Source organism: Scyliorhinus torazame, chromosome 12 (genome assembly GCF_047496885.1).
Source record: "Scyliorhinus torazame isolate Kashiwa2021f chromosome 12, sScyTor2.1, whole genome shotgun sequence".
Taxonomy (NCBI): Eukaryota; Metazoa; Chordata; class Chondrichthyes; order Carcharhiniformes; family Scyliorhinidae; genus Scyliorhinus; species Scyliorhinus torazame.
Window position 1 is genome coordinate 78470482 of NC_092718.1, and position 26934 is coordinate 78497415.

At 54.2% G+C, this 26934-nt stretch overlaps 1 protein-coding gene across 3 annotated transcripts in view; it reads right to left on the reverse strand.

The window, feature by feature from the left end:
• LOC140386509 (myelin-associated glycoprotein-like) overlaps positions 1-26934 on the reverse strand; it is a 66785-nt gene that overhangs the window by 31985 nt on the left and 7866 nt on the right. For all 3 annotated transcript variants that reach the window (XM_072468903.1, XM_072468902.1, XM_072468905.1), the window contains exons 3-4: positions 14858-15223; positions 13433-13732 (exon numbers count right to left, since the gene is read on the reverse strand). In XM_072468903.1, the coding sequence (XP_072325004.1) occupies positions 13433-13732; positions 14858-15223 (666 nt within the window). The remainder of the gene's footprint in view (positions 1-13432; positions 13733-14857; positions 15224-26934) is intronic.

Sequence of the window (26934 nt, forward strand, 5' to 3'; positions counted from 1 at the left end):
TACGGGGAGAAGATGGGTGGATGGGTGAGGGATACGGGGTGAAGGTGGGTGGATGGGTGAGGGATATTGGGAGAAGGTGGGTGGATGGGTGAGGGATACGGGGTGAAGGTGGATGGATGGGTGAGGGATATGGAGAGAAGGTGGGTGGATGGGTGAGGGATACGGGGAGAAGGTGGATGGATGTGTGAGGGCTACGGGGAGAAGGTGGGTGGATGGGTGAGGGCTACGGGGTGAAGGTGGGTGGATGGGTGAGGGATATGGGGAGAAGGTGGGTGGATGGGTGAGGGATACGGGGAGAAGGTGGATGGATGTGTGAGGGCTACGGGAGAAGGTGGGTGGATGGGTGAGGGCTACGGAGAGAAGGTGGGTGGATGGGTGAGGGATACGGGGAGAAGGTGGGTGAATGGGTGAGGGATATGGGGAGAAGGTGGATGGATGGGTGAGGGCTACAGGGTGAAGGTGGGTGGATGGGTGAGGGATATGGGGAGAAGGTGGGTGGATGGGTGAGGGCTACGGGAGAAGGTGGGTGGATGGGTGAGGGCTACGGCGAGAAGGTGGGTGGATGGGTGAGGGATACGGGGAGAAGGTGGGTGGATGTGTGAGGGATACGGGGAGAAGATGGGTGGATGGGTGAGGGATACGGGGTGAAGGTGGGTGGATGGGTGAGGGATATTGGGAGAAGGTGGGTGGATGGGTGAGGGATACGGGGTGAAGGTGGATGGATGGGTGAGGGATATGGAGAGAAGGTGGGTGGATGGGTGAGGGATACGGGGAGAAGGTGGATGGATGTGTGAGGGCTACGGGGAGAAGGTGGGTGGATGGGTGAGGGCTACGGAGAGAAGGTGGGTGAATGGGTGAGGGATACGGGGAGAAGGTGGGTATTGGGTGAGGGATACGGGGAGAAGGTGGGTGGATGGGTGAGGGATACTGGGAGAAGGTGGGTGGATGGGTGAGGGATATGGGGAGAAAGTGGGTATTGGGTGAGGGATACGGGGAGAAGGTGGGTGGGTGGGTGACGGATACTGGGAGAAGGTGGGTGGATGGGTGAGGGATACGGGGAGAAGGTGGGTGGATGGGTGAGGGCTACGTGGATTAGGTGGATGGATGGGTGAGGGCTACGGGGTGAAGGTGGGTGGATGGGTGAGGGATACGGGGAAAAGGTAGGTGGATGGGTGAGGGATACTGGGAGAAGGTGGGTGGATGGGTGAGGGATATGGGGAGAAAGTGGGTATTGGGTGAGGGATACGGGGAGAAGGTGGTTGGGTGACTGAGGGATACTTGGAGAAGGTGGGTGGATGGGTGAGGGATACGGGGAGAAGGTGGGTATTGGGTGAGGGATGCGGGGAGAAGGTGGGTGAATGGGGGATTGTGGGATATGGAGAGAAGGTGTGTGTGTGTGGGTGGGGATTTGAGGGATGCAGAGAGAATGTGTGTAAGGGTGAGGGATACGGGGAGAATGTGGGTGGATGGGTGTGGGATATGGGGAGAAGGTGGGTGGATGGGTGAGGGTTATGGGGAGAAGGTGGGTGGGTGGGTGGGTGACGGATACTGGGAGAAGGTGGGTGGATGGGTGAGGGATACGGGGAGAAGGTGGGTATTGGGTGAGGGATACGGGGAGAAGTTGGGTGCATGGGTGAGGGATATGGGGAGAAGGTGGGTGGATGGGTGAGGGCTACGGGGTGAAGGTGGATGGATGGGTGAGGGCTACGGGGTGAAGGTGGGTGGATGGGTGAGGGATACTGGGAGAAGGTGGGTATTGGGTGAGGGATACGGGGAGAAGGTGGGTGCATTGGTGAGGGTTACGGGGAAAAGGTGGGTGGGTGGGTAAGGGATACGGGAAGAAGGTGGATGGATGGGTGAGGGCTACGGGGTGAAGGTGGGTGGATGGGTGATTGATACGGGGAGAAAGTGGGTGGATGGGTGAGGGATACGGGGAGAAGGTGGGTATTGGGTGAGGGATATGGGGAGAAGGTGGGTGAATGGGTGCGGGATACGGGGAGAACGTGGGTGGATGGGTGAGGGATACCGGGAGAAGGTGGGTGGATTGGTGAGGGATACTGGGAGAAGGTGGGTGGATGGGTGCGGGATACGGGGAGAAGGTGGGTGGGTGGGTGGGTGAGGGATACTGGGAGAAGGTGGGTGGATGGGTGAGGGATACCGGGAGAAGGTGGGTGGATGGGTGCGGGATACGGGGAGAAGGTGGGTGGATGGATGAGGGATATGGGGAGAAAGTGGGTATTGGGTGAGGGATACGGGGAGAAGGTGGTTGGATGGGTGAGGGATACGTGGAGAAGGTGGGTGGATGGGGGATTGTGGGATATGGAGAGAAGTTGTGTGTGTGGGTGGGGATTTGAGGGATACAGAGAGAATGTGTGTAAGGGTGAGGGATACGGGGAGAATGTGGGTGGATGGGTGTGGGATATGGGGAGAAGGTGGGTGGATGGGTGAGGGTTATGGGGAGAAGGTGGGTGGGTGGGTGACGGATACTGGGAGAAGGTGGGTGGATGGGTGAGGGATACGGGGAGAAGGTGGGTATTGGGTGAGGGATACGGGGAGAAGTTGGGTGAATGGGTGAGGGAAACGGGGAGAAGGTGGGTGGATGGGTGAGGGTTACGGGGAGAAGGTGGGTTGATGGATGAGGGATACGGGGAGAAGGTGGGTGGATGGATGAGGGATACGGGGAGAAGGTAGGCAATAGGTGAGGGATACGGGGAGAAGGTGGGTGGATGGGGGATTGTGGGATATGGGGAGAAGGTGGGTGGATGGGTGAGGGATACGGGGAGAAGGTGGGTGGATGGGTGAGGGCTACGTGGATTAGGTGGATGGATGGGTGAGTGCTACGGGGTGAAGGTGGGTGGATGGGTGAGGGATACTGGGAGAAGGTGGGTATTGGGTGAGGGACACGGGGAGAAGATGGGTGCATGGGTGAGGGTTACGGGGAAAAGGTGGGTGGATGGGTGAGGGATACGGGGAGAAGGTGGGTGGATGTGTGAGGGATACTGGGAGAAGGTGGGTGGATGGGTGAGGGATACGGGGAGAAGCTGGGTGGATGGGTGAGGGATACGGGGAGAAGGTGGGTGGATGGGTGAGGGATACTGGGAGAAGGTGGGTGGATGGGTGAGGGATACGGGGAGAAGCTGGGTGGATGGGTGAGGGATACGGGGAGAAGGTGGGTGGATGGGTGAGGGATACGGGGAGAAGGTGGGTGGATGGGTGAGGGATACGGGGTGAAGGTGGGTGGATGGGTGGGGGATACGGGGAGAAGGTGGGTGGATGGGTGAGGGATAGGGGGAGAAGGTGGGTGGATGGGTGAGGGATACGGGGAGAAGGTGGGTGGATGGGTGATTGATACGGGGAGAAAGTGGGTGGATGGGTGAGGGATACGGGGAGAAGGTGGGTATTGGGTGAGGGATGCGGGGAGAAGGTGGGTGAATGGGGGATTGTGGGATATGGAGAGAAGGTGTGTGTGTGTGGGTGGGGATTTGAGGGATGCAGAGAGAATGTGTGTAAGGGTGAGGGATACGGGGAGAATGTGGGTGGATGGGTGTGGGATATGGGGAGAAGGTGGGTGGATGGGTGAGGGTTATGGGGAGAAGGTGGGTGGGTGGGTGGGTGACGGATACTGGGAGAAGGTGGGTGGATGGGTGAGGGATACGGGGAGAAGGTGGGTATTGGGTGAGGGATACGGGGAGAAGTTGGGTGCATGGGTGAGGGATATGGGGAGAAGGTGGGTGGATGGGTGAGGGCTACGGGGTGAAGGTGGATGGATGGGTGAGGGCTACGGGGTGAAGGTGGGTGGATGGGTGAGGGATACTGGGAGAAGGTGGGTATTGGGTGAGGGATACGGGGAGAAGGTGGGTGCATTGGTGAGGGTTACGGGGAAAAGGTGGGTGGGTGGGTAAGGGATACGGGAAGAAGGTGGATGGATGGGTGAGGGCTACGGGGTGAAGGTGGGTGGATGGGTGATTGATACGGGGAGAAAGTGGGTGGATGGGTGAGGGATACGGGGAGAAGGTGGGTATTGGGTGAGGGATATGGGGAGAAGGTGGGTGAATGGGTGCGGGATACGGGGAGAACGTGGGTGGATGGGTGAGGGATACCGGGAGAAGGTGGGTGGATTGGTGAGGGATACTGGGAGAAGGTGGGTGGATGGGTGCGGGATACGGGGAGAAGGTGGGTGGGTGGGTGGGTGAGGGATACTGGGAGAAGGTGGGTGGATGGGTGAGGGATACCGGGAGAAGGTGGGTGGATGGGTGCGGGATACGGGGAGAAGGTGGGTGGATGGATGAGGGATATGGGGAGAAAGTGGGTATTGGGTGAGGGATACGGGGAGAAGGTGGTTGGATGGGTGAGGGATACGTGGAGAAGGTGGGTGGATGAGTGAGGGATACGGGGAGAAGGTGGGTATTGGGTGAGGGACACGGGAGAAGGTGGGTGGATGGGTGAGGGATGCGGGGAGAAGGTGGGTGGATGGGGGATTGTGGGATATGGAGAGAAGTTGTGTGTGTGGGTGGGGATTTGAGGGATACAGAGAGAATGTGTGTAAGGGTGAGGGATACGGGGAGAATGTGGGTGGATGGGTGTGGGATATGGGGAGAAGGTGGGTGGATGGGTGAGGGTTATGGGGAGAAGGTGGGTGGGTGGGTGACGGATACTGGGAGAAGGTGGGTGGATGGGTGAGGGATACGGGGAGAAGGTGGGTATTGGGTGAGGGATACGGGGAGAAGTTGGGTGAATGGGTGAGGGAAACGGGGAGAAGGTGGGTGGATGGGTGAGGGTTACGGGGAGAAGGTGGGTTGATGGATGAGGGATACGGGGAGAAGGTGGGTGGATGGATGAGGGATACGGGGAGAAGGTAGGCAATAGGTGAGGGATACGGGGAGAAGGTGGGTGGATGGGGGATTGTGGGATATGGGGAGAAGGTGGGTGGATGGGTGAGGGATACGGGGAGAAGGTGGGTGGATGGGTGAGGGCTACGTGGATTAGGTGGATGGATGGGTGAGGGCTACGGGGTGAAGGTGGGTGGATGGGTGAGGGATACTGGGAGAAGGTGGGTATTGGGTGAGGGACACGGGGAGAAGATGGGTGCATGGGTGAGGGTTACGGGGAAAAGGTGGGTGGATGGGTGAGGGATACGGGGAGAAGGTGGGTGGATGTGTGAGGGATACGGGGAGAAGATGGGTGTATGGGTGAGGGATACGGGGTGAAGGTGGGTGGATGGGTGAGGGATATTGGGAGAAGGTGGGTGGATGGGTGAGGGATACGGGGTGAAGGTGGATGGATGGGTGAGGGATATGGAGAGAAGGTGGGTGGATGTGTGAGGGCTACGGGGAGAAGGTGGGTGGATGGGTGAGGGCTACGGAGAGAAGGTGGGTGAATGGGTGAGGGATACGGGGAGAAGGTGGGTATTGGGTGAGGGATACGGGGAGAAGGTGGGTGGGTGGGTGACGGATACTGGGAGAAGGTGGGTGGATGGGTGAGGGATACGGGGAGAAGGTGGGTGGATGGGTGAGGGCTACGTGGATTAGGTGGATGGATGGGTGAGGGCTACGGGGTGAAGGTGGGTGGATGGGTGAGGGATACGGGGAAAAGGTAAGTGGATGGGTGAGGGATACTGGGAGAAGGTGGGTGGATGGGTGAGGGCTACGGGAGAAGGTGGGTGGATGGGTGAGGGATACGGGGAGAAGGTGGGTATTGGGTGAGGGATGCGGGGAGAAGGTGGGTGGATGGGGGATTGTGGGATATGGAGAGAAGGTGTGTGTGTGGGTGGGGATTTGAGGGATACAGAGAGAATGTGTGTAAGGGTGAGGGATACGGGGAGAATGTGGGTGGATGGGTGTGGGATATGGGGAGAAGGTGGGTGGATGGGTGAGGGTTATGGGGAGAAGGTGGGTGGGTGGGTGACGGATACTGGGAGAAGGTGGGTGGATGGGTGAGGGATACGGGGAGAAGGTGGGTATTGGGTGAGGGATACGGGGAGAAGTTGGGTGCATGGGTGAGGGATATGGGGAGAAGGTGGGTGGATGGGTGAGGGCTACGGGGTGAAGGTGGATGGATGGGTGAGGGCTACGGGGTGAAGGTGGGTGGATGGGTGAGGGATACTGGGAGAAGGTGGGTATTGGGTGAGGGATACGGGGAGAAGGTGGGTGCATGGGTGAGGGTTACGGGGAAAAGGTGGGTGGGTGGGTAAGGGATACGGGAAGAAGGTGGATGGATGGGTGAGGGCTACGGGGTGAAGGTGGGTGGATGGGTGAGGGATATGGGGAGAAGGTGGGTGGATGGGTGAGGGATACGGGGAGAAGGTGGATGGATGTGTGAGGGCTACGGGAGAAGGTGGGTGGATGGGTGAGGGCTACGGAGAGAAGGTGGGTGGATGGGTGAGGGATACGGGGAGAAGGTGGGTGAATGGGTGAGGGATATGGGGAGAAGGTGGATGGATGGGTGAGGGCTACAGGGTGAAGGTGGGTGGATGGGTGAGGGATATGGGGAGAAGGTGGGTGGATGGGTGAGGGCTACGGGAGAAGGTGGGTGGATGGGTGAGGGATACGGGGAGAAGGTGGGTGAATGGGTGAGGGATATGGAGAGAAGGTGGATGGATGGGTGAGGGCTACAGGGTGAAGGTGGGTGGATGGGTGAGGGATACGGGGAAAAGGTAGGTGGATGGGTGAGGGATACTGGGAGAAGGTGGGTGGATGGGTGAGGGATATGGGGAGAAAGTGGGTATTGGGTGAGGGATACGGGGAGAAGGTGGTTGGGTGACTGAGGGATACTTGGAGAAGGTGGGTGGATGGGTGAGGGATACGGGGAGAAGGTGGGTATTGGGTGAGGGATGCGGGGAGAAGGTGGGTGGATGGGGGATTGTGGGATATGGAGAGAAGGTGTGTGTGTGTGGGTGGGGATTTGAGGGATGCAGAGAGAATGTGTGTAAGGGTGAGGGATACGGGGAGAATGTGGGTGGATGGGTGTGGGATATGGGGAGAAGGTGGGTGGATGGGTGAGGGTTATGGGGAGAAGGTGGGTGGGTGGGTGGGTGACGGATACTGGGAGAAGGTGGGTGGATGGGTGAGGGATACGGGGAGAAGGTGGGTATTGGGTGAGGGATACGGGGAGAAGTTGGGTGCATGGGTGAGGGCTATGGGGAGAAGGTGGGTGGATGGGTGAGGGCTACGGGGTGAAGGTGGATGGATGGGTGAGGGCTACGGGGTGAAGGTGGGTGGATGGGTGAGGGATACTGGGAGAAGGTGGGTATTGGGTGAGGGATACGGGGAGAAGGTGGGTGCATGGGTGAGGGTTACGGGGAAAAGGTGGGTGGGTGGGTAAGGGATACGGGAAGAAGGTGGATGGATGGGTGAGGGCTACGGGGTGAAGGTGGGTGGATGGGTGATTGATACGGGGAGAAAGTGGGTGGATGGGTGAGGGATACGGGGAGAAGGTGGGTATTGGGTGAGGGATATGGGGAGAAGGTGGGTGAATGGGTGCGGGATACGGGGAGAACGTGGGTGGATGGGTGAGGGATACCGGGAGAAGGTGGGTGGATTGGTGAGGGATACTGGGAGAAGGTGGGTGGATGGGTGCGGGATACGGGGAGAAGGTGGGTGGGTGGGTGGGTGAGGGATACTGGGAGAAGGTGGGTGGATGGGTGAGGGATACCGGGAGAAGGTGGGTGGATGGGTGCGGGATACGGGGAGAAGGTGGGTGGATGGATGAGGGATATGGGGAGAAAGTGGGTATTGGGTGAGGGATACGGGGAGAAGGTGGTTGGATGGGTGAGGGATACGTGGAGAAGGTGGGTGGATGAGTGAGGGATACGGGGAGAAGGTGGGTATTGGGTGAGGGATACGGGAGAAGGTGGGTGGATGGGTGAGGGATGCGGGGAGAAGGTGGGTGGATGGGGGATTGTGGGATATGGAGAGAAGTTGTGTGTGTGGGTGGGGATTTGAGGGATACAGAGAGAATGTGTGTAAGGGTGAGGGATACGGGGAGAATGTGGGTGGATGGGTGTGGGATATGGGGAGAAGGTGGGTGGATGGGTGAGGGTTATGGGGAGAAGGTGGGTGGGTGGGTGACGGATACTGGGAGAAGGTGGGTGGATGGGTGAGGGATACGGGGAGAAGGTGGGTATTGGGTGAGGGATACGGGGAGAAGTTGGGTGAATGGGTGAGGGATACGGGGAGAAGGTGGGTGGATGGGTGAGGGTTACGGGGAGAAGGTGGGTGGATGGATGAGGGATACGGGGAGAAGGTGGGTGGATGGATGAGGGATACGGGGAGAAGGTAGACAATAGGTGAGGGATACGGGGAGAAGGTGGGTGGATGGGGGATTGTGGGATATGGGGAGAAGGTGGGTGGATGGGTGAGGGATACGGGGAGAAGGTGGGTGGATGGGTGAGGACTACGTGGATTAGGTGGATGGATGGGTGAGGGCTACGGGGTGAAAGTGGGTGGATGGGTGAGGGATACTGGGAGAAGGTGGGTATTGGGTGAGGGATACGGGGAGAAGATGGGTGCATGGGTGAGGGTTACGGGGAAAAGGTGGGTGGATGGGTGAGGGATACGGGGAGAAGGTGGGTGGATGTGTGAGGGATACGGGGAGAAGATGGGTGGATGGGTGAGGGATACGGGGTGAAGGTGGGTGGATGGGTGAGGGATATTGGGAGAAGGTGGGTGGATGGGTGAGGGATACGGGGAGAAGGTGGGTATTGGGTGAGGGATACGGGGAGAAGGTGGGTGGGTGGGTGACGGATACTGGGAGAAGGTGGGTGGATGGGTGAGGGATACGGGGTGAAGGTGGGTGGATGGGTGAGGGATACGGGGAAAAGGTAAGTGGATGGGTGAGGGATACTGGGAGAAGGTGGGTGGATGGGTGAGGGCTACGGGAGAAGGTGGGTGGATGGGTGAGGGATACGGGGAGAAGGTGGGTATTGGGTGAGGGATGCGGGGAGAAGGTGGGTGGATGGGGGATTGTGGGATATGGAGAGAAGGTGTGTGTGTGGGTGGGGATTTGAGGGATACAGAGAGAATGTGTGTAAGGGTGAGGGATACGGGGAGAATGTGGGTGGATGGGTGTGGGATATGGGGAGAAGGTGGGTGGATGGGTGAGGGTTATGGGGAGAAGGTGGGTGGGTGGGTGACGGATACTGGGAGAAGGTGGGTGGATGGGTGAGGGATACGGGGAGAAGGTGGGTATTGGGTGAGGGATACGGGGAGAAGTTGGGTGCATGGGTGAGGGATATGGGGAGAAGGTGGGTGGATGGGTGAGGGCTACGGGGTGAAGGTGGATGGATGGGTGAGGGCTACGGGGTGAAGGTGGGTGGATGGGTGAGGGATACTGGGAGAAGGTGGGTATTGGGTGAGGGATACGGGGAGAAGGTGGGTGCATGGGTGAGGGTTACGGGGAAAAGGTGGGTGGGTGGGTAAGGGATACGGGAAGAAGGTGGATGGATGGGTGAGGGCTACGGGGTGAAGGTGGGTGGATGGGTGAGGGATATGGGGAGAAGGTGGGTGGATGGGTGAGGGATACGGGGAGAAGGTGGATGGATGTGTGAGGGCTACGGGAGAAGGTGGGTGGATGGGTGAGGGCTACGGAGAGAAGGTGGGTGGATGGGTGAGGGATACGGGGAGAAGGTGGGTGAATGGGTGAGGGATATGGGGAGAAGGTGGATGGATGGGTGAGGGCTACAGGGTGAAGGTGGGTGGATGGGTGAGGGATATGGGGAGAAGGTGGGTGGATGGGTGAGGGCTACGGGAGAAGGTGGGTGGATGGGTGAGGGCTACGGCGAGAAGGTGGGTGGATGGGTGAGGGATACGGGGAGAAGGTGGGTGAATGGGTGAGGGATATGGAGAGAAGGTGGATGGATGGGTGAGGGCTACAGGGTGAAGGTGGGTGGATGGGTGAGGGATATGGGGAGAAGGTGGGTGGATGGGTGAGGGATACTGGGAGAAGATGGGTATTGGGTGAGGGATACGGGGAGAAGGTGGGTGGATGGGTGAGGGATACTGGGAGAAGGTGGGTATTGGGTGAGGGATACGGGGAGAAGGTGGGTGGATGGGTGAGGGATACTGGGAGAAGGTGGGTGGATGGGTGAGGGCTACGTGGATTAGGTGGATGGATGGGTGAGGGCTACGGGGTGAAGGTGGGTGGATGGGTGAGGGATACTGGGAGAAGGTGGGTATTGGGTGAGGGATACGGGGAGAAGATGGGTGCATGGGTGAGGGTTACGGGGTGAAGGTGGGTGGATGGGTGAGGGATATGGGGAGAAGGTGGGTGGATGGGTGAGGGATACTGGGAGAAGATGGGTATTGGGTGAGGGATACGGGGAGAAGGTGGGTGGATGGGTGAGGGATACTGGGAGAAGGTGGGTATTGGGTGAGGGATACGGGGAGAAGGTGGGTGGATGGGTGAGGGATACTGGGAGAAGGTGGGTGGATGGGTGAGGGCTACGTGGATTAGGTGGATGGATGGGTGAGGGCTACGGGGTGAAGGTGGGTGGATGGGTGAGGGATACTGGGAGAAGGTGGGTATTGGGTGAGGGATACGGGGAGAAGATGGGTGCATGGGTGAGGGTTACGGGGAAAAGGTGGGTGGATGGGTGAGGGATACGGGGAGAAGGTGGGTGGATGTGTGAGGGATACGGGGAGAAGATGGGTGGATGGGTGAGGGATACGGGGTGAAGGTGGGTGGATGGGTGAGGGATATTGGGAGAAGGTGGGTGGATGGGTGAGGGATACGGGGTGAAGGTGGATGGATGGGTGAGGGATATGGAGAGAAGGTGGGTGGATGTGTGAGGGCTACGGGGAGAAGGTGGGTGGATGGGTGAGGGCTACGGAGAGAAGGTGGGTGAATGGGTGAGGGATACGGGGAGAAGGTGGGTATTGGGTGAGGGATACGGGGAGAAGGTGGGTGGGTGGGTGACGGATACTGGGAGAAGGTGGGTGGATGGGTGAGGGATACGGGGAGAAGGTGGGTGGATGGGTGAGGGCTACGTGGATTAGGTGGATGGATGGGTGAGGGCTACGGGGTGAAGGTGGGTGGATGGGTGAGGGATACGGGGAAAAGGTAAGTGGATGGGTGAGGGATACTGGGAGAAGGTGGGTGGATGGGTGAGGGCTACGGGAGAAGGTGGGTGGATGGGTGAGGGATACGGGGAGAAGGTGGGTATTGGGTGAGGGATGCGGGGAGAAGGTGGGTGGATGGGGGATTGTGGGATATGGAGAGAAGGTGTGTGTGTGGGTGGGGATTTGAGGGATACAGAGAGAATGTGTGTAAGGGTGAGGGATACGGGGAGAATGTGGGTGGATGGGTGTGGGATATGGGGAGAAGGTGGGTGGATGGGTGAGGGTTATGGGGAGAAGGTGGGTGGGTGGGTGACGGATACTGGGAGAAGGTGGGTGGATGGGTGAGGGATACGGGGAGAAGGTGGGTATTGGGTGAGGGATACGGGGAGAAGTTGGGTGCATGGGTGAGGGATATGGGGAGAAGGTGGGTGGATGGGTGAGGGCTACGGGGTGAAGGTGGATGGATGGGTGAGGGCTACGGGGTGAAGGTGGGTGGATGGGTGAGGGATACTGGGAGAAGGTGGGTATTGGGTGAGGGATACGGGGAGAAGGTGGGTGCATGGGTGAGGGTTACGGGGAAAAGGTGGGTGGGTGGGTAAGGGATACGGGAAGAAGGTGGATGGATGGGTGAGGGCTACGGGGTGAAGGTGGGTGGATGGGTGAGGGATATGGGGAGAAGGTGGGTGGATGGGTGAGGGATACGGGGAGAAGGTGGATGGATGTGTGAGGGCTACGGGAGAAGGTGGGTGGATGGGTGAGGGCTACGGAGAGAAGGTGGGTGGATGGGTGAGGGATACGGGGAGAAGGTGGGTGAATGGGTGAGGGATATGGGGAGAAGGTGGATGGATGGGTGAGGGCTACAGGGTGAAGGTGGGTGGATGGGTGAGGGATATGGGGAGAAGGTGGGTGGATGGGTGAGGGCTACGGGAGAAGGTGGGTGGATGGGTGAGGGCTACGGCGAGAAGGTGGGTGGATGGGTGAGGGATACGGGGAGAAGGTGGGTGAATGGGTGAGGGATATGGAGAGAAGGTGGATGGATGGGTGAGGGCTACAGGGTGAAGGTGGGTGGATGGGTGAGGGATATGGGGAGAAGGTGGGTGGATGGGTGAGGGATACTGGGAGAAGATGGGTATTGGGTGAGGGATACGGGGAGAAGGTGGGTGGATGGGTGAGGGATACTGGGAGAAGGTGGGTATTGGGTGAGGGATACGGGGAGAAGGTGGGTGGATGGGTGAGGGATACTGGGAGAAGGTGGGTGGATGGGTGAGGGATACGGGGAGAAGGTGGATGGATGGGTGAGGGATACGGGGAGAAGGTGGGTGGCTGGGTGAGGGATACGGGGAGAAGGTGGATGGATGGGTGAGGGCTACATGGTGAAGGTGGGTGGATGGGTGAGGGATATGGGGAGAAGGTGGGTGGATGGGTGAGGGATACGGGGAGAAGGTGGATGGATGGGTGAGGGCTACATGGTGAAGGTGGGTGGATGGGTGAGGGATATGGGGAGAAGGTGGGTGGATGGGTGCGGGATGCGGGAGAAGGTGGGTGGGTGGGTGAGAGATACTTGGAGAAGGTGGGTGCATGGGTGCGGGATACGGGGTGAAGGTGGGTGGATGGGTGCGGGATACGGGGAGAAGGTGGGTGGATCGGTGCAGGAAACGGGGAGAAGGTGGGTGGATGGGTGAGGGATACGGGGAGAAGGTGGGTGGTTGGGTGCGGGATACGGGGAGAAGGTGGGTGGATGGGTGAGGGATACGGGGAGAAGGTGGGTATTGGGTGAGGGATACGGGGAGAAGGTGGGTGGGTTGGTGAGGGATACGCGGAGAAGGTGGGTGGATGGGTGCGGGATACGGGGAGAAGGTGGGTATTGGGTGAGGGATATGGGGAGAAGGTGGGTGGATGGGTGAGGGATGCGTGGAGAAGGTTGGTGGATGGGGGATTGTGGGATATGGGGAGAAGGTGTGTGTGTGGGTGGGGATTTGAGGGATACAGAGAGAATGTGTTTAAGGGTGAGGGATATGGGGAGAATGTGGGTGGATGGGTGAGGGATGCGGGGAGAATGTGGGTGGATGCGGGATTGTGGGATATGGGGAGAAGGTGTGTGTGGGCGGGGATTTGAGGGATACAGAGAGAAGGTGTGTGGATGGGTGAGGGTTAGAAGAGAAGGTGGGTGGGGATTTGTGGGATACAAGGAGAAGGTGGGTGGGTGATTAAGGGATCCTGGGATTATGATGGAAAGTTCACTGTTCGAGTTTAATTTTCTCTAATCGTTGTGACCTAACAACTATTTAAGCGATATCTCTCTGGACGATTCTCTGAGATGGTGTCCCTATTTGGCTGAAGCGAAAACCCCATCCAGAACCATGAGAGGATTTCCTTACACTCTATCTGTAAATGGATGGTCCCTTGCGATGACCCATGTGGCAATTTGACTTGACATCGGATTTCTTTGTTCTGGTGTTTGATGGTGGGAGTGAAGGTCAGGCCAAGGGTAAACACCCAGGTCGCGTTCCGTCTTTCAGTCTTCATTTTGGAGATTGAAGGGTTAAAGTGCTTGGTCTGCAGCCAGCTCAATGTTGCTCGTGTCCCTTCGCAGCTACTGAGAAAGGTGCAAGTCAGATTCACCGGCTTCCCTTCCAGCATCTCCTCCATGTGTGAGATGGTGGGTATCTCTCTGAAAGCTAATTGAAGAGCAAAGCATTCATTAGGGTCAAAATATCATCAGCTTGCTCCAGGTTTTCACTGTGACCTTTGATCGGGGTCAGTACAAATCACGCAGCTCAATCCTAACTGGCCGACCCCTATCCTGAGACTGTGAACACACTAGTCACTGCCTGCCATTCTGAAAAAGACACATTTATTCCTACTCTGTTTCCTGTCTGCCAAGCAATTCTCAGTCAATGCCACTATATTACCCCATGTGCTTTAACTTTGCACACTGAAGTCTTATGTGGGCCTTTATCAAAAGTGTTCTGAAAATCCAAATATACCACATCCACTGGTTCTCCCTTACCTATTCTACTACTTATGTCAAAAACAATCCAGTAGATCTGTCAAACGTTGTTTCCCTTTCATAAACCCATGTTGACTTTGTCTAATCCTGTTGATATTTTCCAAGTGTCAAGTTATCACATCCTTTATAATAGGCTCTAGCATTGTCCATACACCGAACCTGGATTTGTCAAGAGCCAACCTGTTAATAGAGGTCTATCAGTTGTGAAGCACGGACCCGGAAAATATCAAATGCAGACCCACACAATCAGAGCTCCAAACACACTCCAGGCAAGTACAGTCCTGTCACATTGTGGACCTGTCAACCACCGCCCTAGAGATGCCAACCCCCTCGAATGGAATCCCCAGAGCCCATAGAGTCCCGACAGTGCAGAAGGAGGCCATTCAGCCCTTTCGAGTCTGCACTGACCCTCCGAAATAGCACTCTACATTGGCCCACAGCACGCCCCACCCTGGTCCCTCTAACCCCAGTGCATTGTTCAAGCCAATCCACCTAACCGCTGGACTGTGGGAGGAAACCGGGGCACCCGGAGGAAACCCACGCAGACACGGGGAGAGCGTACAAACTCCACCCTGTCAGTCACCTGAGGCCCGAATTGAAGACTAACCCCTGGCGCCATGAGGCGGCAGTGTTGATGCCCGCGCCATCATGCCTCCCTACAGTTTTCGAGAAGATTTCCCTGTTTCTGCGCGTGGAGACGGAGTGGAGGGCCGCTTATGAGGCTACCCTCCCGGAAACGGTCTGGATAGTGGAGGAACAATGAGGAGGATGTATATGAGAGACGATCACTGACCCGACACTTGTAGGAGGACCGGTTTCTCATAGGTGAATTTAAACCGACCACCCAGCTCGATCCGGAACCGATAGTAAGCATGGTCAGAGCGGGAGAGCTCGTTGATGACAAGGGAACAGTCTTGTCTTTCCAGGGTGCCATCCAGTTGGTACCTGCTGGTGACCAGGCGAGTGTTGCTGCTGTTGTAAATTGTTTCGAGAGTACCTTTCTTTGGGGGTACTTCGCGTTGTTTGAACCAGATTCCTACGAACTGTGTCGGATGCACATCACTAGGGAATTTGTATCGGCAGGGAATCACCACACACAATCCTCTTTGTCCTGTCAGATTTCTGGGCAGATTTATATCCCAGCCTGTGCCACATGATCCTGGAGCAAGACAGAAAGATACATTGAGAAGGGACACGAAGCTCCTATGGTTACATAGTGTTGCTCTTATTAGCCTTAGTTTTATTAGCTCTAATTCTGTCACCTTTGCTCACGAGTCGCCAGGTATCTTTCTGATACTGCCACGTGGTTCAAGCTCGAGTAATGATTAATAATGCAGCACACCGCTGAGTAAATGTTAAATCAGCGATCATTTATCATATACAGCAATAAATACTTATACAATAATCCGACTTTCTAGACTACTACCTACCACTACAGGCCAATACTTAACGTTGGGAATGGCCCGCCAGGTCAGGGAAACAAATGGCTTATCGAATTGGGTCTGGCCTGCGGGATTCAAAGGCTGATACAGGTCGATGGCCAGGAGTCTTTATCGAGTAGCGATCGCTGGAGTCAAACTTACGGTTTCTTGTCGATGGTTCTTGCGAAGGTTGCGAGCAGGAGAAGAAGGGCGAGAAGGGTCGATCTGAACTTGGCCCCTATCTTTATAGTCCCCAGGGGCTTCCCGCCTCTCGGGGCGGACCTTGACCCTGGTCCCAAGTGATTGGACTTGGTCCCAATCACTGGGTTCGATATGCTCCAATAATGGGGCGATTCCTTGATCGGGGGGTGGTCGTTCACCTTTTTTTGTCTCGGCCACTGCTAGCGCTGAGAGGTCTGGATCGGCTTTCAATTGCTAAATTTGTTGCAATTGTTCCCGGGGATAGCCGATTAAACTGCAGATGGCTGGGTTGGTGTGCTGCTAATGGTTGCAGGTATCGATCTGGGCCGACTTCCCCAGAGCCGAACACACTGTTCTGTCTGCAGCTGTCCGTTTGTGTCCTGTTGGCTGCTTTTCCCATCAGCCTTTTCAGTTTGCCATTTTAGATCGGGGTTTGGCCAAATTAATCGGGAATCAGCCATTTTAGGTGGCTACATTCCCTCCTTGTGATCCTAACGCGAAGCGTGAAGGATCACATAAATTTGTTCTTTCCGTTCCCTGACCAGGGGCGGGGGGGCACCTCCTACATGGCCATTACTCTGACCCTAGCTATGCACGAAAATTTTTTACCTAAACAATTCTAAGGGCGCTATGTCAGGCAGGGGCATGCATTTACAAAATAAAAAACTTGGAACCTCTAATTTTACCTAAATACACCATACTCACTAAACATTGCATTATCCTATCTTCCTAAAACATACAACAACAATCACAACATTTAATATACTCTTTCCTGGCTTGGCAGTCAAGCTCAGGATCATACATTTTTTGTTTATGACAAGTTTTGTACATCTTTTATTACAGAAAAACGCAAGTGCATGTTCTTTATTATCGTATTATAGGTCGCGGGGGTCGGGGGTCTGGTCATAACCGAATATAGGGGATCGGATCCGATATACCGGGGTTCGAGCACGGTACGCTCTCCTTCTCCATTTGCGGAGGCGCATAGTCTGCACTACACAGCAGAGTATCGCCAATGTTAACAGTGCTTCAATTACGTAGGACAGGGAGTACCAGGTTATGAATCTGGCACACCAGGAAGATGCAGTGTCGTTGGTGACTGGGCTTTGTGTACTGCGGGGCAGTGAAGCATTAACGGCAGGGAGGTTTGGAGTAATGGGGTCCGCGTTCCCGCGCAACCAAATGTTCATCAAAAAGATGTTGAGCACGATGAAAGAAGTCCTCATGGCTGTCCTCTTTCTTTTTCTTTCTTTGTGTCCTCTGTTTTCTCCGGTCCTGGAGCTTCTGGAGTTCTGTAAAACAAGCATAGTATCTGTAACTACCTTGGTATAATATCCGGTATGTTAGTGTGTCTGTCCTTTTTGGGGCCAATTATACCCTTATAATTGGTCACTATGTGTGACTCCCTCATTTTTTTTTTCAAAACAAATTTTAGGACACGGCACACTTCCCAGTGAGGGGCCAGTGCTGATTTACCATCCAAATGTTCCAGGATGTAAATAGCATATGGCAGCAACCAAAAGGTCGCCTAAACAAAATAAAACTTTTTGAAATGAAAATGTCAAATGAGGTGCGTATGGGCCGCGATGGGTAAGATTTGGATGGAATCCCCGGGTAGGACGGCTACCAATGCCGTATCTCCCCTACCCGAGCGTGTTTGACCAACGGGGGGGTCCCCAGGCAGGGCGGGTCTCACGCCGTTTCTCCACTGCCTGAGCAACCGACAAGAACGGGCAAAAATGTAGTCATCGTGGTGGGGTTGCTACTGTGATTCTATCCTCAAATCAGAAGAGTAGCTACGATCGGGCGTCTGGTGAGCAGGTATCTGCTGAGAAGCTAGTTCCACTAAGCAAGCGTGTGGTCTGTTGACCAGGTATCTGTAGATAAGTTGGTACCGCTGAACAAGCGGCTGGAAAACAAATTCTCCTGTCGGACGAACAACACAAAACAAACGTACGAACAACATAAAACATCCTGCAGGTTCCATCAGGAAGGACAACACTTCTCCCAAGTGTTTCCTTTAAACATCATATGGACACCTCAGTTCTCTGTTGCGAACAGGGTCGCAAAGGGGTTGGCAGTTTGGCAGTCCGACTCGAGGTCGTCCCCTTCTCCCGGGTGCCAAACTCTGGAGTGAATTAAGGCTGAGAGGGCTGTGTGGTGTGAGTTGGGGTTGCTTTCGTCGTTGCGGGCGAGTCTGTAGGAATTGTTGCGGTGCCAATGGGTTGTGTCGAGTTGTGTGGGGACAAAGTCGGGGTCGGCTGTGTGGTTCGGTGGTCGGTGGTGGGATTTGTTTAGAAAAGTGATCATGAAGGGATCACTGGAGTCGAAATTGGAGTCGCTGGGTGTGGGTCCGGTTGTATGGGGATAGTAGGGAGGCGTGCTGTGGCTATCGTCTGAGTCACAGTCACTGTCTCTGCTGCTGCAGTCTGTGGGCGTTCCGGGGCGGAGTGTAGATTTTGAGGGTGGAGTCGAGGTTGAGTCCATGGCTGGGCTGGACGTGGTGGGGGATGGTCTGGTTACGTTGGCTGTGGGCGGGGTGTGGTCTGCTGCGTCAAGCATGACGTGGTGGGCGTGGTTTGACTGTGCTCCATAAGCCTTTAATTGGTTTATATGAAACCACGCAGTCTTACCATTTGGGTATTTGATTTTATATACCGATGGGCTTACTTTATCCGTAATGGAGTACGGACCCGAGTATTTCGGAGACAGGAATGTGCTGGGGTTATATACAGACAACATCACTTGTTGTCCTATATCATACTCCGTTGCATGCAATGCCTTATCAAAACAGGCCTTGCTCTGTTTCTTTTTGGTGCCCAGTTTTACAGCGGCTGCTAACTGAGCCGTTTTTACATTAGCAACTAATTGCTCCACGGCTTTCTCGTGAGTGAGGGCCGTTACTTCGGGGCTGGTCAGGTCTAGACTTAACAAGTATTCTGTCCCTTTCATGGGGCGTCCGGTCATGAGTGTGTGGGGTGTAACCTGTGGAGGTGGAAACAGTGTTACGCAGAAACATCAGCACCAAGTGGTGTTGTTCTGCTGGACCATTTTTCGGAGGGTGGTTTTTACGGTCCGATTCATGCGCTCCACTATACCACTCAACTGTGGGTGGTACGCAATGTGAAATTTTTGGGTTATGCCAAATATCGTGAGGACATTCTGCATGACCCGTCCCGTAAAGTGAGAACCTTGGTCCGACTCAATACTGCGGGGGAGTCCCCATCTTGTAAAGATGTGGTGGGTTAGGATCTTGGCTGTGGTTTTCGCGGTGTTGGTGCGGGCTGGAAATGCTTCCACCCACTTTGTAAAAGTGTCTATGACCACCAGAACATATTTATAGCCATTCCTGCAAGGGGGCAATGGACCTATAAAATCGATCTGGAGGTTAGTCCAGGGGCCGTTAACGGGTCGGGTGTGGCTGAGTTGGGCCTTTTTGGCATATCTATCGGGGTTGTTCTGCGCACAGATGAGGCAATTCTCAATGTAATGGGATACATCTTCCTTGAGATTTGACCACCAACAAAGCTGTTTGAGGTGGGCTGTAGTGGGATCGATTCCCTGGTGTCCATGACCATCATGGAATAAACAAATTAATTGGTTCCTATCCTGCTCAGGAACTACATAAAGGGTGTCCTTTAACGCCACACCGTCATGTGTGGTTATCATATTTCTGTACCTCTCGTATGAGGCTGGAAACTTCCCTTTCGCAATCTCAGTGAGAGCGCTATCCTGCTTCTGGGCCTCTACTAGATCCTCGATCCTAGTCTGCGTGACCTGAACTGCACTCACTGGCGCGCTTTCGGGGGGCTTCCAAAAATACCCATGTCTGGATCCTGCCTTAGCCAGTACGTCGGCTTTTACATTTTCAGGGGGGGAGGAACGATGGTGGCTGCGGACTTTTATAATGCCAAAAGTCCTGTCCTTGGCTTTTTGCAAAATATGGCGGAGTAATGGGGCTGAGGGGAGGGGTTTTCAATCCACGGAAACAAATCCTCTTGTTTCCCAGAGGGGCAGAAATTCAGTGAGGCTGTTGCAGACATATAGGCTGTCTGAATATATGTCTGCTGGGCTGGGGAGGGAATCTGGGTGCTCTATAATGTAAGCGATGGCCGCAAGCTCTGCCGCCTGCGCGCCTAAATGTCCGGGGAGTTTTAATGCTATCTCCTCGAGGGCGCGTCCCTGCGCATCCTCCACATAAATCCTGCAACCTGTTATGCGTTGCCCATCTAAAACTGTGGAAGATCCATCCACATAAATCTTAATGGGGTCACACGTGTCCGGGTGAGGGGGACTCTGAGATGGAGTGGCTAATTTTCTGGGGGGTGTTTTAGCTATAAAGGGGCCTGTGTTGTGGTGGGGGGAGATGATTTCACACTCATGGGGGGTTCCGGGGTACTGTAAATTGTCCGCTAAGTAGGTGTGGGTCTTTGTCCGTTTCACTGTGATGTCTCGTCCTTGCAAGAGAAGGTCCACCTACCTGCGCGTATTTGGCTGACGGTACCGTCCTTAAGTCGTCCGTCCAGTAAAAGTTGGGTGGGGGTGTGCTCGGTCAAAATGGTGATGGGGTTCAGTCCGGTAATGTATGAAAAGTACTGGACTGCCCAGAAAACTGCGAGCAGGTACCTCTCACAGGCTGAGAATCCCTGCTCCACAGCATCTAAAATTCGGGAGGGATAAGCCACGGGTCTTAGCTGGTCGTGCCGTTCCTGCAGGAGCACGGCTGAAAGGGTGCGGTCTGTGGTCGCTACCTCTATGGCGTAAGGGGAAAGCGGGTCTGGAATTTGTAGTGCGGGGGCGGCTATGAGTGCCTGTTTTAATGATTCCGTATGCTGCGGAAGCCATTCCCAGGGGGCTCCCTTCTTTAGGAGGTCTGAGAGGGGTGTTGCCTTGCTGGCGAAACTGTCAATGTGGTTTCGGCAGTAGCCAACCAGTCCTAAAAACAACCGGAGGGCTGAAACGTTCTGGGGAAGGGGCAATTTAGCGATAGAGTCAATTCTTTTATGCTCGATCTCGCGTTTGCCGTGTGTGATAATTGTACCCAAATATACCACTTTTTCTTCCAAAATCTGGGCCTTTTTGGGGTTTTCTTTACATCCAATTGACTGTAACAATTCCAGGAGTTCGGACAGAAGCTCAATGTGCTCTTCCTTTGTGTCTGTCTGCAGTAGTAGATCATCTACATACTGTACCAGACATTCGGGGCGAGAAAATTTTGCTAGTCCATTTGCCAGCTGTCGGTGGAAAATGGAGGGGGAGTTGTGGAAGCCTTGTGGCAGGCATGTCCACGTGTACTGCTGTGCTTTAAAAGTGAAGGCAAATTTATACTGGCACGCCTTTGTCAATGGAATGGACCAGAATCCATTACTGACGTCCAAAACCGTGAAATATCGGGCATGGAGTCCCTGTTTGAGCATGGTCTCGGGACTTGTTGCTAAGGTGGGGGCTGCTGCGGGGGTGACTTTATTGAGTTCCCGATAATCAATGGTCAAGCGCCATGATCCGTCGGGCTTTCTTACTGGCCAAATCGGGGCATTATTAGTAGAGGCTACCGGCCTTAGTACGCCCTGCTCTAATAAGCTTTCTATAACTTTTAGGATTTCTCCCTCTGCTTCTAGGGGGAATCCGTACTGCTTTTGGGGTCTAGGGTCCAGTCCTGTTATTTGTACAGAGCCAGTCATCCGTCCACAGTTGTGCTTGTGGGTCGCGAATGCTGCCCTGTTCTTTTGCATGACTGCCCTAACCTGTTGGTCTGTGCTGAGTGTGGTGGGGTTGAACCAAAACTCGCCTACTGCGCTAATTTTGTTCATATAGTCCCCTATGTTGAGCGTTGCGGGGGCTCTAGCAGATTTTGCCATCTTCCAGACACACTGGTTGACTGGATCGAAAGATAGGTGGTGGGAATTCATAAAGTTGATTCCCAAAATGTGTTCTGCTGTGTGGGGCAGGTCGACTAAAACTACGGGGTGTTTTGTGGTAATGGTTCCTATTTGAATGGGTACAGGGGCTGTGATGTGTCCCTGCTGTGAGTGGCCTGTAAAGCCGCTGAGGGTGATAGTGGCTGTAGTGGGCTACGTGTCCTGAAAAAGGGTGGAGGAATTTATGGTGGTGCGGGACCCTCCTGTGTCCCAAAGAAACTCGATAGGCTGTCCCCGAATTTTCACTGCGACTGCGGGTCGTCCTGACCTATCCCAAAGGGTATCGCAGACCCAACTGGGTGAGCCTGTACACCGTCAGTCCGTTCCGGTCAAGTCCGTCTGATCCGAACGGGCGCTAACGCTATGTATGGGCTCTGCCTTTTTCTTACTGAGAGTGCCTGTCTGTTGGGCTCTCGGTGGCTTTTTAGGGGCATTGCATTCTTTGGCAAAATGTCCCAACTGTCCGCAATTGTAGCATTCTTGCGGTTTTGTTGGGGGGCTGTTCTTTCCCTCATTTACCCAGGTGGGGTTGTGAGCTGTGGCTTTTACTGCCTGCATGTCTGCGGCGGCTTGCTTTTCCTCTGGTTTTAGCGGCAGGTCGATTGTGAACAGACTGCTCCCAAACGCGGGACAATCTTTTAACCACCCACTTCTCGTTATGAGCCTCCTCCGAGGGATCATAATTACTACAGGCATTCTGTCCTGCCTCTGTGGCATGGGAGATAAGGGTGCGGGTCCATTTGGCCATATTGTCTGGGGACAAATGGGCACGGTCTACGTTTCCGAAAATGGCTTCAAAGTGAATCCACAAGCGTCCTGCGAACGCTGTGGGGTGTTCAGACTTCTTCTGTCTGCACTTATTTAGGCCATCCACGGGATCACCCCCATTATACCCGATCGCATCCAGGATCACGGTATGCATTTCTGCAAGGGTGCCTCCTCCTACGTTCTGTGGGTCGGGAAGGGCTGCTGCTACCGATGGATCTAGACTTAGAACCATGAGCTTTACATGCTCTCTCTCATCCAGGCCGTACATGGTCGCCTGATGTTTGATGGTGGCAAAGAAATGGTGTGGGTCTGAAGCGGGGAGGAACGGCGTGATTTTTGCACACGCGTCCCGTAATTGGGTTACTGTGAGGGGGGTGGAATATGGGAATTCCGCCTCGTCTGATGTGGCTGTGCGGTGGGTTGTTACAGGGTTCATCGGAGCCTGAACTACCTGCTGTGTGGGGGGTGGGGGTGCTTTTCTCCTTTGGGGCTTTCCCTGCGCACATGTTCCCTGAACATATCTCTGTGCTGTTTCCTGCAATTCTTCCCAATCAGGGCCGTCTTCCTGTTCTAAACTTTCCCCAAAGGTTTCTTGGAATCCCTTTTGGACAGAAAGCAGTGATTGCAGGTCTGCAATTTGCTTCCGGCACTTCGCGTGGTCTAAGGTACTCTGTTTTTGTTCCGTGGTTGCAGCGTGGAGCGCTCTCAAGGCTGCCTTGAGATCATTACATTGCTTCTGTAGCGTCTCCACCTGCTTCTCTGTCTCTTTCTTTACCAGGACTGCACGCTGCGTGTCCTGATAAGCCTTTTCGTACTGGGATTGGGAACTGCTTAAATGCGCTAGACAAGACTGGTGACCCCGTTTGCCGTCAGCCACCTCTTTGTCCTTTGCTGCTAATTTCCTCCTTAGCTCTAAATTCTGTTTCTCCACCTCGCATACATCAACTTTACTCATACGGTGTATGCCCTCTACTTCTTTGTGGAGCGTCCTGACGACCTCCTCTGTGCCTCGCAAGTGTGCCAGACAGGACACAATTGCCATCGGCTTGCGAGCTTTTGTTAAATTCTTTTTGTGGATTTCACTCATGTTCTCCCACCAAGTATGCCCTATACATCCGGGACCTGAGTCGTCATTGTTACAGAAATCATTCCACATGGGCCATCCTTTGCCCTTGAGGTATTTCCGAATTTCCTCTTCCCAAATGGGGCACTGTCCCACTCTACTGCTGCTGGTCGCTGCGACCGCAAATTCCTCGGGGTTCATGAGGCGTTGCATTGCCTGCATGGCCATCTCTCCTATCTGCTTGCTTCGGTTAAATTTGGAACAGGGGGCTAAGGTGGTGTCGTAGATACGGGTACGGCTTGCGCTAATTTCCGAAAATACAGACCTCCGACAGTTTTGACGCAACAAAATCTATCAGTTTTACCTTATAGCCCTGCTAGTTTCGCATGCATACACACACTTCCGAATTGTGAATTATTAATCAGAACCGCTTGAACACTTGTGGTTTTTGTTTTGTTTCCAATTGGATTCTAATTCAAAATTTCTTGGGTTCTCCCGGAGTGGTTTTCCACTTTGAGATCAGATCCCGACGGAGTTGCCAAAATGTTGCTCTTATTAGCCTTAGTTTTATTAGCTCTAATTCTGTCACCTTTGCTCACGAGTCACCAGGTATCTTTCTGATACTGCCACGTGGTTCAAGCTCGAGTAATGATTAATAATGCAGCACACCGCTTAGTAAATGTTAAATCAACGATCATTTATTATATACAGCAATAAATACTTATACAATAATCCGACTTTCTAGACTACTACCTACCACTACAGGCCAATACTTAACTTTGGGAATGGCCCACCAGGTCAGGGAAACGAATGGTTTATCGAATTGGGTCTGGCCTGCGGGATTCAAAGGCTGATACAGGTCGATGGCTAGGAGTCTTTATCGGGTAGCGATCGCTGGAGTCAAACTTACATTTTCTTGTCGATGGTTCTTGCGAAGGTTGCGAGCAGGAGAAGAAGGGAGTGAAGGGTCGATCTGAACTTGGCCCCTATCTTTATAGTCCCCAGGGGCTTCCCGCCTCTCGGGGCGGACCTTGACCCTGATCCCAAGTGATTGGACTTGGTCCCAATCACTGGGTTCGATATGCTCCAATAATGGGGCAATTCCTTGATCGGGGGGTGGTCGTTCACCTTTCTTTGTCTCGGCCACTGCTGGCACCGAGAGGTCTGGATCGGCTTTCAATTGCTAATTTGTTGCAATTGTTCCCGGGGATAGCCGATTAAACTGCAGATGTCTGTGTTGATGTGCTGCTAATTGTTGCAGGTATCGATCTGGGCCGACTTCCCCAGAGCCGAACACACTGTTCTGTCTGCAGCTGTCCGTTTGTGTCCTGTTGGCTGCTTTTCCCATCAGCCTTTTCAGTTTGCCATTTTAGATCAGGGTTTGGCCAAATTAATCGGGAATCAGCCATTTTAGGTGGCTACAATAGATGTACAAAGAGTTTACAGTACACAACTAGGCAATTCGGCCCATCTACTCCATGTCGGTGTTCATGTTCCACACCAGCCTCCTCTTAGTCCCTCCTTCATCACCCCCCCCCCCCCCCCAATCACCATATCCTTCTATTTACATTGTCCCCACTCTCCTGTGGGAGCAAGTTCCACATTCTCCCCACTTTCCAGTGGGACCGAGTCCCCATTCTCCCCACTTTCCTATGGGAGCGAGTCCTACATTCTCCCCACTCTCCAGTGGGAGCGAGTCCCACATTCTCTCCACTCCCATGTGGTTGCGAGTCCCATATTCTCCCCACTCCCTGGGTAAAGGAAGTTTCTCCTGAATTCCCCATTGGATTTATTAGTGACTGTCACCTATCGATGGTCCCGAGTTCTCGTCTCTCTCTGACACAAGTTGAGACATTTTCTCTATGTTGACCCAATCAAAACTCATTTCAGAATTTTAAAGACCTCTATCAGATCACCCCCTTGTGGTGATATGCATCAATGTAAATGCATGTAGGCTAGCTAGACACTAGAGGGAGCACCAGAAACATCACACACACACACTCAACCAATAGATCAAGTAGATAGGACATGACCAATAGACATTCATGATACACAAGGAGGTGACACGACCACAAAGGGGCATTACACCAACCCATATATAAAGGACACTACACAGATGATCTGCCTCTTTCCAGTGGAGACAGTCAGTGAGGACAGACACGGGGTTGATTCAATATTACACCCACCACGTGGATTGCAGCAGCTGGTTAGTCAGTCTGGGTAGCTATAGTAGGATTAGCAGTAGTGTCGAACCCAAGTAATAGAAGTGGAAATAGTTTAATAAACGTGTTGAGGTTATCTCCACGTCTGAACCTTCCTTTGTCAAGTGCACGACAAGGAAGCCGCTTATGTTACACCTACAACATAACGAATCATGGTACCAGGACTGAACTGTTTCAATCCATATAGCCATACCTCAGTATACAGTGACAACCAACAACGATACCCAGGCAAGATGTTCGAGATCCGGGTTCCGCAGCGGCTCCAGTGCCATGGCGAACTCTGCGAAAACTGGCGGGCATTCCGGCAAAGGTTTGAAATCTTCCTGGTGGCAGCCGAACTAGAAGAAGTGGCCGATCCTGAAAAAACAGAGCTTCTCCTCACCATCGCCGGTGCCAGAGCAGAAGAAATCTTTTAAAAATTCAAGTCCTCCAAGGGGCAAAACAGGAGCGACTTCCAGGCAGTCCTGGACAAATTCGGCAAATACTGTGAGGAAAACACACTCCAACCAGCAAGAAAAGGTAAGAGAAGCGCCAGTACTTACCACGAGGCCGAGATCCCGGAGCAGGGAACAATTTTGGTCGGTGGCCATCTTTCTAAAGGGTCTGCACTTGCACAGTTGCGCGAGAAGCGCACAGAACGGGAAGGTCCGTTTGCGCATGTGCGAGACGCTGCGCATGTGCAATCACGAAAACGGCCATCAGTAAAGGAACAGCGATCTGCGCATGCGCAATCCCTTCCTACGTGCTATGTCACATGCATCATGATGTCAGAGGCCCCGGACCACGCCCATTTAAAGGAGAAACAATCTCAAATCAAAGAAAAAATCTTTTAAAGCCGTAAAACAACTTTCCTTCTCCTGGAATAACAGCACAATGCCTCAAATTGAACCAGGGAATGAAATTAACCTCCGAAGAACCCTGCAACAAGCAGTTACCTACGCCCAAACCGATGATTCCGACCTTGAATACTTCGATACCGACCTTTACATTTTCTCTGTACCTTGCAAGCCCAATGCCGGCTCCGACGCAAACAGTGATGATATGGTCCTAGAAGACAACGACTCAGACGAACCTTTCACCTTGGGAGGCTACCCCAGTACTAAATCCGAACCGCAACTAGACGTGTTGCATATTGGCGACCCCCGTATTGAATCCGACGCAGATTCGTTCTTCGGATTTGAGGATCTTCAGCCCAGCAGATATGACATCCCAACTCGTGAGTGCAGGATGATGCTGCAGCCTGACACCAAGAGACAGAGAGTGGTACAAGCCCACAG